Source organism: Oncorhynchus clarkii, chromosome 24, assembly GCF_045791955.1.
Source record: "Oncorhynchus clarkii lewisi isolate Uvic-CL-2024 chromosome 24, UVic_Ocla_1.0, whole genome shotgun sequence".
In the NCBI taxonomy this organism is placed as follows: Eukaryota; Metazoa; Chordata; class Actinopteri; order Salmoniformes; family Salmonidae; genus Oncorhynchus; species Oncorhynchus clarkii.
The window spans coordinates 43,846,440-43,865,065 of record NC_092170.1 but is presented as its reverse complement, the minus strand read 5'-3'; the positions used below and the strand labels follow the sequence as shown (position 1 = coordinate 43,865,065).

General features: G+C 45.1%; 1 protein-coding gene across 2 annotated transcripts in view; it reads right to left on the bottom strand.

Moving 5' to 3' along the window:
* Nucleotides 1–18,626, bottom strand: part of LOC139382826 (sprouty related EVH1 domain containing 3) — a 72,459-nt gene that overhangs the window by 40,586 nt on the left and 13,247 nt on the right. Inside the window, exons 1-3 of one of the 2 annotated variants that reach the window (XM_071127055.1) lie at nt 10,309–10,522; nt 1,801–1,966; nt 1,338–1,568 (exon numbers count right to left, since the gene is read on the bottom strand). In XM_071127055.1, the coding sequence (XP_070983156.1) occupies nt 1,338–1,568; nt 1,801–1,966; nt 10,309–10,319 (408 nt within the window). In that variant the 5' untranslated portion in view covers nt 10,320–10,522. Of the gene's footprint in view, nt 1–1,337; nt 1,569–1,800; nt 1,967–10,308; nt 10,523–18,626 lie in introns of those variants that run through there. The other variant, XM_071127056.1, reaches the window with a different exon arrangement.

Sequence of the window (18,626 nt, the reverse complement as noted above, 5' to 3'; positions counted from 1 at the left end):
CTACCTGGTTAAATAAAGGTGATCTGGCCTACCTGGTTAAATAAAGGTGATCTGGTCTACCTGGTTAAATAAAGGTGATCTGGTCTACCTGGTTAAATAAAGGTGATCTGGTCTACCTGGTTAAATAAAGGTGATCTGGCCTACCTGGTTAAATAAAGGTGATCTGGTCTACCTGGTTAAATAAAGGTGATCTGGTCTACTTGGTTAAATAAAGGTGATCTGGTCTACCTGGTTAAATAAAGGTGATCTGGTCTACCTGGTTAAATAAAGGTGATCTGGTCTACCTGGTTAAATAAAGGTGATCTGGTCTACCTGGTTAAATAAAGGTGATCTGGTCTACCTGGTTAAATAAAGGTGATCTGGTCTACCTGGTTAAATAAAGGTGATCTGGCCTACCTGGTTAAATAAAGGTGATCTGGCCTACCTGGTTAAATAAAGGTGATCTGGTCTACCTGGTTAAATAAAGGTGATCTGGTCTACCTGGTTAAATAAAGGTGATCTGGTCTACCTGGTTAAATAAAGGTGATCTGGTCTACCTGGTTAAATAAAGGTGATCTGGTCTACCTGGTTAAATAAAGGTGATCTGGTCTACCTGGTTAAATAAAGGTGATCTGGTCTACCTGGTTAAACAAAGGTGATCTGGTCTACCTGGTTAAATAAAGGTGATCTGGTCTACCTGGTTAAATAAAGGTGAAATAAATCAAATCAAATAAAAAAACATTTTACAAGCTCAGTCACACCTTGTGTGTGTCTTTTTAATCAAATTATCTATCTTTGGAAAATAAGACTTTAACATTTCGGCCAATCAATGGCCACCAGTCGATCACTTTCGCAGTGAAAAAGCCAACAGAGATCTACCGCTCAGAATTTTGATGACTCACTTCCTGTATGGGACTGACATCATCAAACTACAGGTCAGAGGTCATGTAGACTGACACACTACAGGTCATCAGAGATCATGTAGATCATCATGACATCATGATATGATATCATTCATCATGACACACACTACAACTCCTAGAAATATAATCTAGATATTTAGAAAATAGATTATATTTGCATGCTACAGCTCATCGCACATGTACCACAGTCTGAGACAGACTACACATCCATGTACAGTCTATTCTCAGTACATGATCCAGGACCGACACAATCATACGACCGACCGTCTTGATCCAGGACCGACAGAGAGTGAACAACACAATCTCTGTATGTCCCCGCCCACTGATTATTAATTGAACCAATCACATTCGTTCTGCCCTCAGAACAATCCTAGATCTGATCCTAGATCTGATCTGATCCTAGATATGTGTGTATAAAAGGATAAAGCCACTCACTGCTTGACCATCGTCCTCAGTGTCGCCCTCTTCAGGCGTGGAGGAGGAAGGAGATTCAGAGCCGCGGTCCAGTTTATCGATGACCGCTTGTAGGCCGCGCTCGAAGGAGATGGCGTCAGCAGGGCTCTGGAACGTCAGGCCAAACTTACGTTCCTCCACGCGCCAGTGATGAAAGATAGGGTTCACTTTGTTGTAGACCAGCCCCTTCTGCACAGCACACTCCAGCACCGGCTATACACACACACACACACACACACACACAGGTATGTAGAAGGGATCACTGCACCAACGATCCACGGTCCTCCAAAAACAAGAGCTCCCACAAAACGCTGTACCATATCGTTAGGGTTAGCACATTAGTCAAATACTTTATACTTTCACTGTGTTTGATTTGGTTTTCCTCAAACAAAGGAACCAATATGGACTATAGTCCTCAGGTGGCGGGCGTGACACACAGACTCACTGCTCGGTCGCGTAGCCGCTCTCCGCGTACAATGTACTCTCTCCGCCCCCTGCCTTCATGGCTCCTCCCCTTACATATTACCACGTGACTGAGGCCGCCGCCCCCCAGGGGTACCCAGCCTCCACTGGAGTCATCACGTGTCATCACCACGGCTCTAACACGCACACTGAGGAGAGACGACAGGAGATTAGACAGGAGATTAGACCACACAATGATACACACACTGAGGAGAGACGACAGGAGATTAGACAGGAGATTAGACCACACAATGATACACACACTGAGGAGAGACGACAGGAGATTAGACCACACAATGATACACACACTGAGGAGAGACGACAGGAGATTAGACCACACAATGATACACACACTGAGGAGAGACGACAGGAGATTAGACAGGAGATTAGACAGGAGATTAGACAGGAGATTAGACCACACATTGATACACACACTGAGGAGAGACGACAGGAGATTAGACAGGAGATTAGACCACACAATGATACACACACTGAGGAGAGACGACAGGAGATTAGACAGGAGATTAGACCACACAATGATACACACACTGAGGAGAGACGACAGGAGATTAGACAGGAGATTAGACCACACAATGATACACACACTGAGGAGAGACGACAGGAGATTAGACGACAATGATACACACACTGAGGAGAGACGACAGGAGATTAGACCACACAATGATACACACACTGAGGAGAGACGACAGGAGATTAGACCACACAATGATACACACACTGAGGAGAGACGACAGGAGATTAGACCACACAATGATACACACACTGAGGGGAGACGACAGGAGATTAGACAGGAGATTAGACCACACAATGATACACACACTGAGGAGATTAAGACGACAGGAGATTAGACCACACAATGATACACACACTGAGGAGAGACGACAGGAGATTAGACAGGAGATTAGACCACACAATGATACACACACTGAGGAGAGACGACAGGAGATTAGACAGGAGATTAGACCACACAATGATACACACACTGAGGAGAGACGACAGGAGATTAGACAGGAGATTAGACAGGAGATTAGACAGGAGATTAGACCACACAATGATACACACACTGAGGAGAGACGACAGGAGATTAGACAGGAGATTAGACCACACAATGATACACACACTGAGGACAGACGACAGGAAATTAGACAGGAGATTAGACCACACAATGATACACACACTGAGGAGAGACGACAGGAGATTAGACAGGAGATTAGACAGGAGATTAGACAGGAGATTAGACAGGAGATTAGACCACACACTGAGGAGAGACGACAGGAGATTAGACAGGAGATTAGACCACACAATGATACACACACTGAGGACAGACGACAGGAGATTAGACAGGAGATTAGACAGGAGATTAGACCACACAATGATACACACACTGAGGAGAGACGACAGGAGATTAGACAGGAGATTAGACCACACAATGATACACACACTGAGGACAGACGACAGGAGATTAGACAGGAGATTAGACCACACAATGATACACACACTGAGGAGAGACGACAGGAGATTAGACAGGAGATTAGACAGGAGATTAGACAGGAGATTAGACAGGAGATTAGACCACACACTGAGGAGAGACGACAGGAGATTAGACAGGAGATTAGACCACACAATGATACACACACTGAGGACAGACGACAGGAGATTAGACAGGAGATTAGACAGGAGATTAGACAGGAGATTAGACCACACAATGATACACACACTGAGGAGAGACGACAGGAGATTAGACAGGAGATTAGACAGGAGATTAGACAGGAGATTAGACCACACAATGATACACACACTGAGGAGAGACGACAGGAGATTAGACAGGAGATTAGACCACACACTGTACTGAACACACACATTCAAATACCATACACAAACATTTATGCACAAATTAATTCATACACACACACACACACACACACACACACACACACACACACACACACACACACACACACACACACAGTTGGAAAGGAGAGAAACCATTAGAAACACAACCAACCCCTTATATAATACAATGTGATTGTCTTTACAAAAGGTACAACTGGTCAAACATGAAATGAACCGAGTAGGAAAGTTCTTACAAGTACATACCTATTTTAACAAATTAATAAGCATTCATATGCAGATAGATAATGAGGCATAGAGATAGTAAGGCAGAAAGATATAGAGAAATAGACAGAGAGATAGTAAGGAAGAGAGTAAGGCAGAGAGATAGTAAGGCAGAGAGATAGTAAGGCAGAAAGATATAGAGAAATAGACAGAGAGATAGTAAGGAAGAGAGTAAGGCAGAGAGATAGTGAGGCAGAGAGATAGTAAGGCAGAAAGATATAGAGAAATAGACAGAGAGATAGTAAGGCAGAGAGATAGTGAGGCAGAGAGATAGTAAGGAAGAGAGTAAGGCAGAGAGATATAGACAGAGAGATAGTAAGGAAGAGGGTAAGGCAGAGAGATATAGACAGAGAGAGATAGTAAGGCAGAAAGATATAGAGATATGGACAGAGAGATAGTAAGGAAGAGTAAGGCAGAGAGATAGTAAGGCAGAAAGATATAGAGAAATATACAGAGAGATAGTAAGGAAGAGAGTAAGGCAGAGAGATATAGACAGAGAGAGAGATAGTAAGGAAGAGAGTAAGGCAGAGAGATATAGACAGAGAGAGAGATAGTAAGGAAGAGAGTAAGGCAGAGAGATATAGACAGAGAGATAGTAAGGAAGAGGGTAAGGCAGAGAGATATAGACAGAGAGAGAGATAGTAAGGAAGAGAGTAAGGCAGAGAGATATAGACAGAGAGAGAGATAGTAAGGAAGAGAGTAAGGCAGAGAGATATAGACAGAGAGAGAGATAGTAAGGAAGAGAGTAAGGCAGAGAGATATAGACAGAGAGAGAGATAGTAAGGAAGAGAGTAAGGCAGAGAGATATAGACAGAGAGAGAGATAGTAAGGAAGAGAGTAAGGCAGAGAGATATAGACAGAGAGAGAGATAGTAAGGAAGAGAGTAAGGCAGAGAGATATAGACAGAGAGAGAGATAGTAAGGCAGAGAGATATAGACAGAGAGAGAGATAGTAAGGAAGAGAGTAAGGCAGAGAGATATAGACAGAGAGAGAGATAGTAAGGAAGAGTAAGGCAGAGAGATAGTGAGGCAGAGAGAGAGATAGTAAGGAAGAGAGTAAGGCAGAGAGATATAGACAGAGAGAGATAGTAAGGCAGAGAGATATAGAGAAATATACAGAGAGATAGGAAGGAAGAGAGTACGGCAGAGAGATATAGACAGAGAGAGAGATAGTAAGGAAGAGAGTAAGGCAGAGAGATATAGACAGAGAGAGAGATAGTAAGGAAGAGAGTAAGGCAGAGAGATATAGACAGAGAGAGATAGTAAGGCAGAGAGATATAGACAGAGAGAGAGATAGGAAGGAAGAGAGTAAGGCAGAGAGATATAGACAGAGAGAGAGATAGTAAGGAAGAGAGTAAGGCAGAGAGATATAGACAGACAGAGAGATAGTAAGGAAGAGAGTAAGGCAGAGAGATATAGACAGAGAGAGAGATAGTAAGGAAGAGAGTAAGGCAGAGAGATATAGACAGAGAGAGATAGTAAGGCAGAGAGATATAGAGAAATATACAGAGAGATAGTAAGGAAGAGAGTAAGGCAGAGAGATATAGACAGAGAGAGAGATAGTAAGGAAGAGAGTAAGGCAGAGAGATATAGACAGAGAGAGAGATAGTAAGGAAGAGAGTAAGGCAGAGAGATATAGACAGAGAGAGAGATAGTAAGGAAGAGAGTAAGGCAGAGAGATATAGACAGAGAGAGATAGTAAGGCAGAGAGATATAGAGAAATATACAGAGAGATAGTAAGGAAGAGAGTAAGGCAGAGAGATATAGACAGAGAGAGAGATAGTAAGGAAGAGAGTAAGGCAGAGAGATATAGACAGAGAGAGAGATAGTAAGGAAGAGATTAAGGCAGAGAGATATAGACAGAGAGAGAGATAGTAAGGAAGAGAGTAAGGCAGAGAGATATAGACAGAGAGAGAGATAGTAAGGAAGAGAGTAATGCAGAGAGATATAGACAGAGAGAGAGATAGTAAGGAAGAGAGTAAGGCAGAGAGAGAGATAGGAAGGAAGAGAGTAAGGCAGAGAGATATAGACAGAGAGAGAGATAGTAAGGAAGAGAGTAAGGCAGAGAGATATAGACAGAGAGAGAGATAGTAAGGAAGAGAGTAAGGCAGAGAGATATAGACAGAGAGAGAGATAGTAAGGAAGAGAGTAAGGCAGAGAGATATAGACAGAGAGAGATAGTAAGGCAGAGAGATATAGAGAAATATACAGAGAGATAGTAAGGAAGAGAGTAAGGCAGAGAGATATAGACAGAGAGAGAGATAGTAAGGAAGAGAGTAAGGCAGAGAGATATAGACAGAGAGAGAGATAGTAAGGAAGAGAGTAAGGCAGAGAGATATAGACAGAGAGAGAGATAGTAAGGAAGAGAGTAAGGCAGAGAGATATAGACAGAGAGAGATAGTAAGACAGAGAGATATAGAGAAATATACAGAGAGATAGTAAGGAAGAGAGTAAGGCAGAGAGATATAGACAGAGAGAGAGATAGTAAGGAAGAGAGTAAGGCAGAGAGATATAGACAGAGAGAGAGATAGTAAGGAAGAGAGTAAGGCAGAGAGATATAGACAGACAGAGAGATAGTAAGGAAGAGAGTAAGGCAGAGAGATATAGACAGAGAGAGAGATAGTAAGGAAGAGAGTAAGGCAGAGAGATATAGACAGAGAGAGATAGTAAGGCAGAGAGATATAGAGAAATATACAGAGAGATAGTAAGGAAGAGAGTAAGGCAGAGAGATATAGACAGAGAGAGAGATAGTAAGGAAGAGAGTAAGGCAGAGAGATATAGACAGAGAGAGAGATAGTAAGGAAGAGAGTAAGGCAGAGAGATATAGACAGAGAGAGAGATAGTAAGGAAGAGAGTAAGGCAGAGAGATATAGACAGAGAGAGAGATAGTAAGGAAGAGAGTAAGGCAGAGAGAGAGATAGGAAGGAAGAGAGTAAGGCAGAGAGATATAGACAGAGAGAGAGATAGTAAGGAAGAGAGTAAGGCAGAGAGATATAGACAGAGAGAGAGATAGTAAGGAAGAGAGTAAGGCAGAGAGATATAGACAGAGAGAGAGATAGTAAGGAAGAGAGTAAGGCAGAGAGATATAGACAGAGAGAGATAGTAAGGCAGAGAGATATAGAGAAATATACAGAGAGATAGTAAGGAAGAGAGTAAGGCAGAGAGATATAGACAGAGAGAGAGATAGTAAGGAAGAGAGTAAGGCAGAGAGATATAGACAGAGAGAGAGATAGTAAGGAAGAGAGTAAGGCAGAGAGATATAGACAGAGAGAGAGATAGTAAGGAAGAGAGTAAGGCAGAGAGATATAGACAGAGAGAGATAGTAAGGCAGAGAGATATAGAGAAATATACAGAGAGATAGTAAGGAAGAGAGTAAGGCAGAGAGATATAGACAGAGAGAGAGATAGTAAGGAAGAGAGTAAGGCAGAGAGATATAGACAGAGAGAGAGATAGTAAGGAAGAGAGTAAGGCAGAGAGATATAGACAGAGAGAGAGATAGTAAGGAAGAGAGTAAGGCAGAGAGATATAGACAGAGAGAGAGATAGTAAGGAAGAGAGTAAGGCAGAGAGATATAGACAGAGAGAGATAGTAAGGCAGAGAGATAGAAATATATAGACAGACAGAGAGATGGAGAGCGACAGAGAGAGAGAGAGAGCAACAGACAGGCAGAGAGAGAGCGTGGGAGACAGAGATTATAGACAGAGAGATTAGAGACAGAGAGCTGGAGAGCGACAGAAAGATGGAGAGCGACAGAGAGAGAGAGCGACAGAGAGAGAGAGAGCAACAGACAGGCAGAGCGAGAGACAGATTATAGACAGAGAGATTATAGACAGAGAGAGAGATTACAGACAGAGAGAGAGAGGTTATAAACAGAGAGAGATATTATAGACAGAGAGAGATTATAGACAGAGAGAGAGAGAGAAAGCGACGGGCATAAAGTTTATAGACAGACAGAGATTTTAAGGTAGAGAGAGCGACAGAGAAAGATTATAGACAGGCAGAGAGAGAGAGAGAAAGACAGACAGAGATATTATAGACAGGTAGAGAGATTATAAGGAAGAGAGAGAGAGCAACAGACAGAGATTATAAGATTATAGACAGGCGGTGAGAGAGAGAGCGACAGGCAGAGAGAGAGAGCGACAGGCAGAGAGAGAGAGAGAGACAGGCAGACAGACAGAGAGTGAGAGTGAGCGACAGGCAGAGAGAGACAGAGAGAGAGAGTGAGCAACAGGCAGAGAGAGAGAGAGAGAGAGAGAGAGAGAGAGAGAGAGAGAGAGAGAGAGAGAGAGAGAGAGAGTGAGCGACAGGCAGAGAGAGACAGTAAGAGAGAGAGTGAGCGACAGGCAGAGAGAGAGAGAGAGAGAGAGAGAGAGAGAGAGAGAGAGAGAGTGAGCGACAGGCAGAGAGAGACAGTAAGAGAGTGAGCGACAGGTAGAGAGAGAGCGAGGAAGAGACAGAAAGACAGGCAGAGAACATACAATCATGTTACAAATTACAACATAATCATGCTATGGTCTGTTGACACTGGCTATGATGTCAAGCGTCACTTAAAAATATATATATTTCACCTTTATTTAATTTAAGTCAGTTCAGAACAAATTCTTATTTACAATGACGACCTACTCCAGCCAAACCCAGACAACACTGGGCCAATTGTGCGCCGCCCTATGGGACTCCCATTCACGGCCGGTTGTGATACAGCCTGGATTCAAACCAGGGTGTCTGTAGTGAAAGCGCTGAGATGCAGTGTCTCAGACCGCTGTGTCACTCCCGGAAACCTAACTGTTTTATCAACATCCTTCTCATGTTTCAAAACGTGAAGATTTTTTTTTTTTTTTTTAAAGCACTCCTCCATTTTAAATGTATTTATTTGTAGTCATTATGTTTGTCTATATTTCCTAACCTCAGTAGGTCTACTCCTAAAGAAACACAGCAGAACCACACTACAGGACTATGAGCCCCACCGTAGATAGCAGTGTTAGGAAGGACGGAAGCAGACAGGTTTTTATAATGGACGGTCACGTGAACAAGGTAAATCTAATCTCGCCTAGGATGTGATGACTGCACCAATGAACACAGAACAGTTGGGACTGAATATTATATTATTATACAACAACAAAAAATTTAAAAAAATAAACCATATCAGGGTTTGTTTTAGAACGACCACGACTCTTATTCCTCAGTAATGAAGTGTCACGGGGGAAATGGCACGGAATGAAAGACATATCGAGGCAAGGCGAGAATGACCGAATGGGAGGTGGGAGCAAGAATTGTTTCCCAGATGTATCAATGAACGCGCCCATTCGCCATCCGAGCGAGGCCCTGTACCTCGCAACACAAGCCTCTCCTTCTCTAGTCCGCCAGATGCACAATGAATGACTGTTTTAAATTCCATCACCGTGGATCGACAGAACTGCGAAGACACGGGCATCATATCGTTACATTTGTATTACATAGGATTCCCATTATTGTTGCAATAATTGTAAAAACATTGCGTTCTCCTCTCTCCCCCTACTGCCTGCTCATCACACACTGCGCTGCTATACGCACTCGCTCGCTAACACATCCTGATATTCCTTATTTTATGAATGAAATACAATAGAAAACACAGTGATTTAAACCGATGTGCAATATCTCGAAGAAAAAAAATGCAATCGTTTGGAAAAAAAAGGAGAGATGAGTGGGTGCGAGGATAGAAAGAGGGAGCGATATATGGGGGAGGGGGCGACGAGAAAAGGGAAGGAGAGGAGGGGTTGAGGAAGAGGACGAGAGAAAAATCACATTTCATTCATAAAGTTGTGCTTTAAAAATCATAATGAAACCCGAGACGCGTTGATAAAAAAAATCCCATCGCCAACATCCCTCCCTAGGTTTACCGGATCCTGTGTCTGTGAATGAGAGCTTGGCCAAAACTCGCCATATTTTGTCAATTTCTTCCAACACATTTTACACATTGACTGATTTATTTAACGGTTAAATAGAAGTCCTCGCCACTGCGTGACTATTACCTGGTATTTCTCACAGTGGGTTTTTATCATTCGATTAGAAGCCGTGTTGTCTTTAATAAGGTATTGAATCCTGTCTTTACACCGTTTAATATCGTAGCCCCCGTGTAAACCCTAATCATATATACATATTTATCACATATTTGCTTGAATATATCGGGAATGTGATGTATACTGTTGATTCAAGACTACGTAATGGTGTTTATCCTCAACTATATCAATAGACTGTACCTTTGTCTATCCTGAGGTTGCCTTCTTGTGTAACATCGGTGTTTATCAGAGATTAATGTAATGACCAAGCTAAATTGATTTCGTGTAATATTGTATGAAATAAAAAAGATAAGGACTTACTCGCCCTCCATGTCTCGGTGTAGCCGCTGCTTCGAGCTCCCTGCCCCGGTATCCCTGTCCTTTAGATCCCCCTTCGCCAGAACACACACGCGGACACTCACACCCTCACTCTGTCACTCTCTCGTTCTATCTCACTCTCTGCTCTCATTTTCTAATCCTTGTCTCTCTCTCTCTCCACCTTTACGTCGTTTCTGTGTATCAGGATGGACTTGGGTTGCAGCAGCCATTTTCCGCTGGCAGCAGCGGTAGCATCCTCCCTCCCTCTTTCTCTAAATCACTCCCTCCCTCACCCGTTCTCTAAATCACTCTCTCTCCCTCCCTCACCCGTTCTCTAAATCACTCCCTCTCCCTTCCTCACCCGTTCTCTAAATCACTCCCTCTCCCTCCCTCTCCCTTTCTCTAAATCACTCCCTCCCTCTACCTTACTCTAAATCACTCCCTCTCCCTCCCTTCCTCTAAATCACTCCCTCCCTCACCCGTTCTCTAAATCACTCCCTCTCCCTCCCTCACCCGTTCTCTAAATCACTCCCTCTCCCTCCCTCTCCCTTTCTCTAAATCACTCCCTCTCCCTCCCTCACCAGTTCTCTAAATCACTCCCTCTCGCAACCCTTCTCTAAATCACCCCCTCCCTCCCTCTTTCTCTAAATCACTCCCTCCCTCACCCGTTCTCTAAATCACTCCGTCCCCCTTTCTCTAAATCACTCCCTCCCTCACCCGTTCTCTAAATCACTCCCTCTCTCTACCTTTCTCTAAATCAATCTCTCTCCCTACCTCTCCCTTTCTCTAAATCACTCACAACCCTCACCCGTTCTCTAAATCACTCCCTCTCCCTCCCTCAACCTTTCTCTAAATCACTCCCTCTCCCTCTCTCACCCTTTCCCTAAATCACTCCCTCCCTCTACCTTACTCTAAATCACTCCCTCTCCCTCCCTTCCTCTAAATCACTCCCTCCCTCACCCGTTCTCTAAATCACTCCCTCTCCCTCCCTCACCCGTTCTCTAAATCACTCCCTCTCCCTTCCTCACCCGTTCTCTAAATCACTCCCTCTCCCTCCCTCTCCCTTTCTCTAAATCACTCCCTCTCCCTCCCTCACCAGTTCTCTAAATCACTCCCTCTCGCAACCCTTCTCTAAATCACCCCCCTCCCTCCCTCTTTCTCTAAATCACTCCCTCCCTCACCCGTTCTCTAAATCACTCCGTCCCCCTTTCTCTAAATCATTCCCTCCCTCACCCGTTCTCTAAATCACTCCCTCTCTCTACCTTTCTCTAAATCAATCTCTCTCCCTCCCTCTCCCTTTCTCTAAATCACTCACAACCCTCACCCGTTCTCTAAATCACTCCCTCTCCCTCCCTCAACCTTTCTCTAAATCACTCCCTCTCCCCCTCTCACCCTTTCCCTAAATCACTCCCTCCCTCTACCTTACTCTAAATCACTCCCTCTCCCTCCCTTCCTCTAAATCACTCCCTCCCTCACCCTTTCTCTAAAACACTCCCTCCCTCAACCTCTCTCTAAATCACGCCCTCTCCCTCCCTTAACCTTTCTCTAAATCCCCCCCTCCCTCACCCGTTCTCTAAATCACTCCCTCCCTCACCCGTTCTCTAAATCACTCCCTCACTTACCCGTTCCCTAAATCACTCCCTCCCTCACCCGTTCTCTAAATCACTCCCTCCATCACCAGTTCTCTAAATCACTCCCTCCCCCTCCCTTTCTCTAAATTACTCCCTCCCTCATCCTTTCTCTAAATCACTCCCTCCCTCATCCTTTCTCTAAATCACTCTCTCCATCACCAGGTCTCTAAATCACGCCCTCTCCCTCTCTCAACCTTTCTCTAAATCACTCCCTTCCCCTCCCTTTCTCTAAATCACTCCCTTCCTCACCCTTCTCTAAATCACTCCCTCCCTCAATCTCTCTAAATCACTCCCTCCCTCACCCTTTCTCTAAATCACTCCCTCCCTCACCCTTTCTCTAAATCATTCCCTCTCTCACCTTTTCTCTAAATCACTCCCTCCCTCACCCTTTCTCTAAATCACTCTCTCACTCAACCTCTCTTTAAATCGCTCCCTCCCTCACCTGTTCTCTAAATCACTCCCTCCCCTTCTCTAAATCACTCCCTCCCTCATCCATTCTCGAAATCACTCCTTCCCTTAACCTTTCTCTAAATCCCTCCCTCAACCTCTCTAAATGACTCCCTCCCTCCCCCTTTCTCTAAATCACTCCCTCCCTATTTATTCCCTTCTCTAACACTCTACCTGCCATGTGCCTTTCAAACTACTGTTATGCCTGAACATCCTTACTGCCTTGTCTCCAGACCATAGTCGAGACGGCTCAGGGGAGGCTTTCACTTGCTATCTCCGGGGCCAGAGCAATTTAAGGATGCTTTGGGGTAATTCCCACATTTGGGGATCTTATCCTCTGTTCTATTTCAAGAATGTTACTTTCTGTTTACCAAAATACCTGGCTTTCTTCCCATACAAAATAACACAGTTCCCAAAACATAAATGGCTCACGTCTGCAACGTGGTAGAGTTGAACCCATTAGCAGAGAATGAACCAGACCAGGAATCAGCGACTTGGGAAAAACGTAAATACTTTACTTGAATAATGGATAACGTAACGATACAGAAAACTTAAAAACAACAAACACTAGCACTCGAAACTCACACTGGGGAAAACATACAGGAAACTGAATTCAAGAACTAACAAAGGGAAACAGAAAACACACCTCTCTTAAAGGGGAAACAATCATGAAATAATAAAGACACACCTGAGTTCAATAAAAGTATCTAGGGCGGTCTCTGCCGCCCTCTGGTGCCAGGAGGAACCATGACAGCGTCTCAATGCCTAGAATATAAAAATGTCACAATTTGTTTTGTTCTTTTAATTTTCAAAGCTCAACAAAAAAACATTTTTTTTAAATGACGTCCCAGAACAGTTTGTATGTTACAGTTCAGGTCAAAATCAAAAGAGTCACCCAATCACCTAGTCTTTTAGGTGGTCTTTAGTTCCTCTGAGGCCTCCACGTGGGTGTTTGACCCAAGACAGGGTGAATAACAGTCCATGTTTGGACTTGTTGCATTCTGCTACATTCACTAGACTGAACTCCAAACAGTGCCGCAGACCCACTCACAAAATAAGTGGTATCAGAAGGAGAGCTCGGCGTCCTCCTCACTACCATCGGTCACCCGTTTTGTTCGTCCATGAACAGGTTGGGGTAGATGCAGATCAGAGTCGTGGAGGCCTGCATCCAGATCAGGAGACAAGACCTCTGCAGGTTGCCACGCTTCGGCAAGTGTAAACACCCAGCTGTTGTCTAGAGCCGTGCGGGAGTCGTGCGGGAGTCGTGCGGGAGTCGTACGTCGTGATGAACAACCTTCACCTTTGTTCTCTGACTTTTTTTGGAATCCGGAAAACCAAATCGTCCAGCCGGGTCATTATGAAGTATGGATCCTCATAGGATGGTAGGAACTTCCTAACTTTGTCCCGCACCCGCTTTGTTCCTGTATTTAAGTACTATACTTGTGTCACCAACGTTGTCGCGTGTCCTCGCAACATTTTTGTCATACTGCTTTTTTGGCACGCTCCATAGACTGACCCAGCGCTTCCTTTGCAATCTGGTGAGCAAGTTCCAAACTGTCTCGTAGCTGCGCAACATACTGTGGAGGGGTTCTTGGCGTGCTCATGATCGGGTGGCAAGCCAGCCGCTCGGTCGATGGGCTCTGTTACTTCTCTTCCAAGGAGCATCGTGTTCGGAATGAACCAAGTTGAGCTGTCCATTGTTGCTCTATAGACCATCACGGAGAATGGAATCATGAGGTCCCGGTCCCAATGACAACGTTCTGTGGTGGTGGCTAAGATCTTTAGTAGAGTGGAATTAAATCTTTCCACTTGGCCGTCAGACTGCAGTTCCCCAAACAGCACAATCCTCTGGCTGCGCTACGACATGCATCTTCAGTCTGAAGTAGGGAACCTGCTCTCCAAACAGCACAATCCTCTGGCTGCGCGTGCTATTCTTACGACATGCATCTTCGGTCTGAAGTAAGGAACCTGTTCCCCAAACAGCACAATCCTCTGGCTGCGCTACGACATGCATCTTCAGTCTGAAGTAGGGAACCTGCTCCCCAAACAGCACAATCCTCTGGCTGCGCGTGCTATTCTTACGACATGCATCTTCGGTCTGAAGTAAGGAACCTGTTCCCCAAACAGCACAATCCTCTGGCTGCGCTACGACATGCATCTTCGGTCTGAAGTAGGGAACCTGTTCCCCAAACAGCACAATCCTCTGGCTGCGCTACAACATGCATCTTCGGTCTGAAGTAGGGAACCTGTTCCCCAAACAGCACAATCCTCTGGCTGCGCTACGACATGCATCTTCGGTCTGAAGTAGGGAACCTGTTCCCCAAACAGCACAATCCTCTGGCTGCGCTACGACATGCATCTTCGGTCTGAAGTAGGGAACCTGTTCCCCAAACAGCACAATCCTCTGGCTGCGCTACGACATGCATCTTCGGTCTGAAGTAGGGAACCTGTTCCCCAAACAGCACAATCCTCTGGCTGCGCTACGACATGCATCTTCGGTCTGAAGTAGGGAACCTGTTCCCCAAACAGCACAATCCTCTGGCTGCGCTACGACATGCATCTTCGGTCTGAAGTAGGGAACCTGTTCCCCAAACAGCACAATCCTCTGGCTGCGCTACGACATGCATCTTCGGTCTGAAGTAGGGAACCTGTTCCCCAAACAGCACAATCCTCTGGCTGCGCTACGACATGCATCTTCGGTCTGAAGTAGGGAACCTGTTCCCCAAACAGCACAATCCTCTGGCTGCGCTACGACATGCATCTTCGGTCTGAAGTAGGGAACCTGTTCCCCAAACAGTACAATCCTCTGGCTGCGCTACGACATGCATCTTCGGTCTGAAGTAGGGAACCTGTTCCCCAAACAGCACAATCCTCTGGCTGCGCTACGACATGCATCTTCGGCCTGAAGTAGGGAACCTGTTCCCCAAACAGCACAATCCTCTGGCTGCGCTACGACATGCATCTTCGGTCTGAAGTAGGGAACCTGTTCCCCAAACAGCACAATCCTCTGGCTGCGCTACGACATGCATCTTCGGTCTGAAGTAGGGAACCTGTTCCCCAAACAGCACAATCCTCTGGCTGCTGAAATCAAGGCTCGTGAGGAATGGATGACCTCGAGGACGTCGCCACGTCTGCAGCAATGAAGTTAACACTCACTGTGCGGGTACCAACCTGAATGGGCAGGTGAACTTCTCCAAGACGACGTTGACATTTACAGGACCAAACGCCCTGCAGAGACGGTCGATAGCTGGAATGGATGTTTAAACATCTGGGTGAATGGTGTCGTAACGGCGCCAAGGAAGCACATATCTCCGTGCCACGCAAAAGAGCACATATAGTGCCTTGCGAAAGTATTCGGCCCCCTTGAACTTTGCGACCTTTTGCCACATTTCAGGCTTCAAACATAAAGATATAAAACTGTATTTTTTTGTGAAGAATCAACAACAAGTGGGACACAATCATGAAGTGGAACGACATTTATTGGATATATCAAACGTTTTTAACAAATCAAAAACTGAAAAATTGGGCGTGCAAAATTATTCAGCCCCCTTAACTTAATACTTTGTAGCGCCACCTTTTGCTGCGATTACAGCTGTAAGTCGCTTGGGGTATGTCTCTATCAGTTTTACACATCGAGAGACTGACATTTTTTCCCATTCCTCCTTGCAAAACAGCTCGAGCTCAGTGAGGTTGGATGGAGAGCATTTGTGAACAGCAGTTTTCAGTTCTTTCCACAGATTCTCGATTGGATTCAGGTCTGGACTTTGACTTGGCCATTCTAACACCAGGATATGTTTATTTTTGAACCATTCCATTGTAGATTTTGCTTTATGTTTTGGATCATTGTCTTGTTGGAAGACAAATCTCTGTCCCAGTCTCAGGTCTTTTGCAGACTCCATCAGGTTTTCTTCCAGAATGGTCCTGTATTTGGCTCCATCCATCTTCCCATCAATTTTAACCATCTTCCCTGTCCCTGCTGAAGAAAAGCAGGCCCAAACCATGATGCTGCCACCACCATGTTTGACAATGGGGATGGTGTGTTCAGCTTTGTTGCTTTTACGCCGAACATAACGTTTTGCATTGTTGCCAAAAAGTTCAATTTTGGTTTCATCTGACCAGAGCACCTTCTTCCACATGTTTGGTGTGTCTCCCAGGTGGCTTGTGGCAAACTTTAAACAACACTTTTTATGGATATCTTTAAGAAATGGCTTTCTTCTTGCCACTCTTCCATAAAGGCCAGATTTGTGCAATATACGACTGATTGTTGTCCTATGGACAGAGTCTCCCACCTCAGCTGTAGATCTCTGCAGTTCATCCAGAGTGATCATGGGCCTCTTGGCTGCATCTCTGATCAGTCTTCTCCTTGTATGAGCTGAAAGTTTAGAGGGACGGCCAGGTCTTGGTGGATTTGCAGTGGTCTGATACTCCTTCCATTTCAATATTATCGCTTGCACAGTGCTCCTTGGGATGTTTAAAGCTTGGGAAATCTTTTTGTATGCAAATCCGGCTTTAAACTTCTTCACAACAGTATCTCGGACCTGCCTGGTGTGTTCCTTGTTCTTCATGATGCTCTCTGCGCTTTTAACGGACCTCTGAGACTATCACAGTGCAGGTGCATTTATACGGAGACTTGATTACACACAGGTGGATTGTATTTATCATCATTAGTCATTTAGGTCAACATTGGATCATTCAGAGATCCTCACTGAACTTCTGGAGAGAGTTTGCTGCACTGAAAGTAAAGGGGCTGAATAATTTTGCACGCCCAATTTATCAGTTTTTGATTTGTTAAAAAAGTTTGAAATATCCAATAAATGTCGTTCCACTTCATGATTGTGTCCCACTTGTTGTTGATTCTTCACAAAAAAATATAGTTTTATATCTTTATGTTTGAAGCCTGAAATGTGTCAAAAGGTCGCAAAGTTCAAGGGGGCCGAATACTTTCGCAAGACACTGTACCTCCATGTCGTACATTAGTAGGTGGATACACATTATGGGACCTGTGCCCTTGACACTGAGAACAGCAGGTGTGTTTTGGCTTTTGGTGGAATTTGGCAATTCGGGGACTGCCAGTGGCTTAGCTGGCTTCCTTGATGATGGACAGCTCAGTTTCAATGCCTTGGCAGTTGTGGTATCTGATTTTGTTCCAATTTGTATTTTTGCACTCGCCAGTCTCTGTTTTGTGTGGCTTGAAGCTGGACGTTTGGAGGTTTCTGACTCCGCTCTACAGGTGGTGTCGTCCAACTCTCGCCTTCATCTTCGCTGTGGTCCATAACATTCCTGTGAGGTAGCTGCTCTGGCTCTCCGCTTTGTAGTCTGCACACCAGACTGCATTAGTTGAGTTAACACTGTTCGCTGCTCGCTTGGTGGTTTCGTACCTCGTAGGATTGTGCCAATGTGCGTGAACGCTTCTCCAGTAACTTCTGCACAATGCCGGCGTCTCCCATGGCATTAGTGAAGACCACGCTGATGGAGTCCTGTTCTCCCTCAAAGCAATCTGCATACACAATGGACACTTTCTCATAAATGTCATCTCATGCAGTGATTCACCTGGTTTGCACACTCTCTGCCTCAACTCAATGACAGCTGCTTCCCCCGATGCTGGCCCGTCTGCCGAGTCCACCTCCCCCCCACTATGCGTGAGTAGTCCAAAACGGGAAGACCTAGGTTTCTTGTGGACCACAGCCCCTGCAGCGTCCACTAAACAGAAACTCAGCTGGACTGACGTTGTCCTTTCTGACCCGTGATTAGCTCTAGCACAGCTGTCAAAGCGGTGTAAGACCTCTTTCCATGAGCCCGAACCATCAAACTGACCTGGTCGTAGTGTGGGGATCCTCTCCTTCTGAGTAGCGTATTCGTCCTCACTGTCAGATGAGATATCATAATGTACACGCCGGGACTGCCTGCCATGTGAACTGGATCTTGGTCACCTGGGGCGAGACTGTTAGTCTTCATATCATTACATTTCATTACCTTCATTGGGCAGAGTGTTGGGTACATCCATGGCTGTCCTGCGACTGTAAGCGGGGGTTTTCCACAGGAGGCATGGCTGGAGTGGAGAGCAGAGCTGCTAGTATCCTGTGTGGGTAATGGGAGTAAACAGCATCTACAGGGGTACTCGCTGCATAGAGACTATGGTTGGCAGAGTTGAAAGGGTTAGTGCATGGAGTATACAGCCTTTCAGTAGTTGGTTGAAACACATTTCCAGAGGTAGCATTTTCAGGTGAGCATCTAGCATGCCAA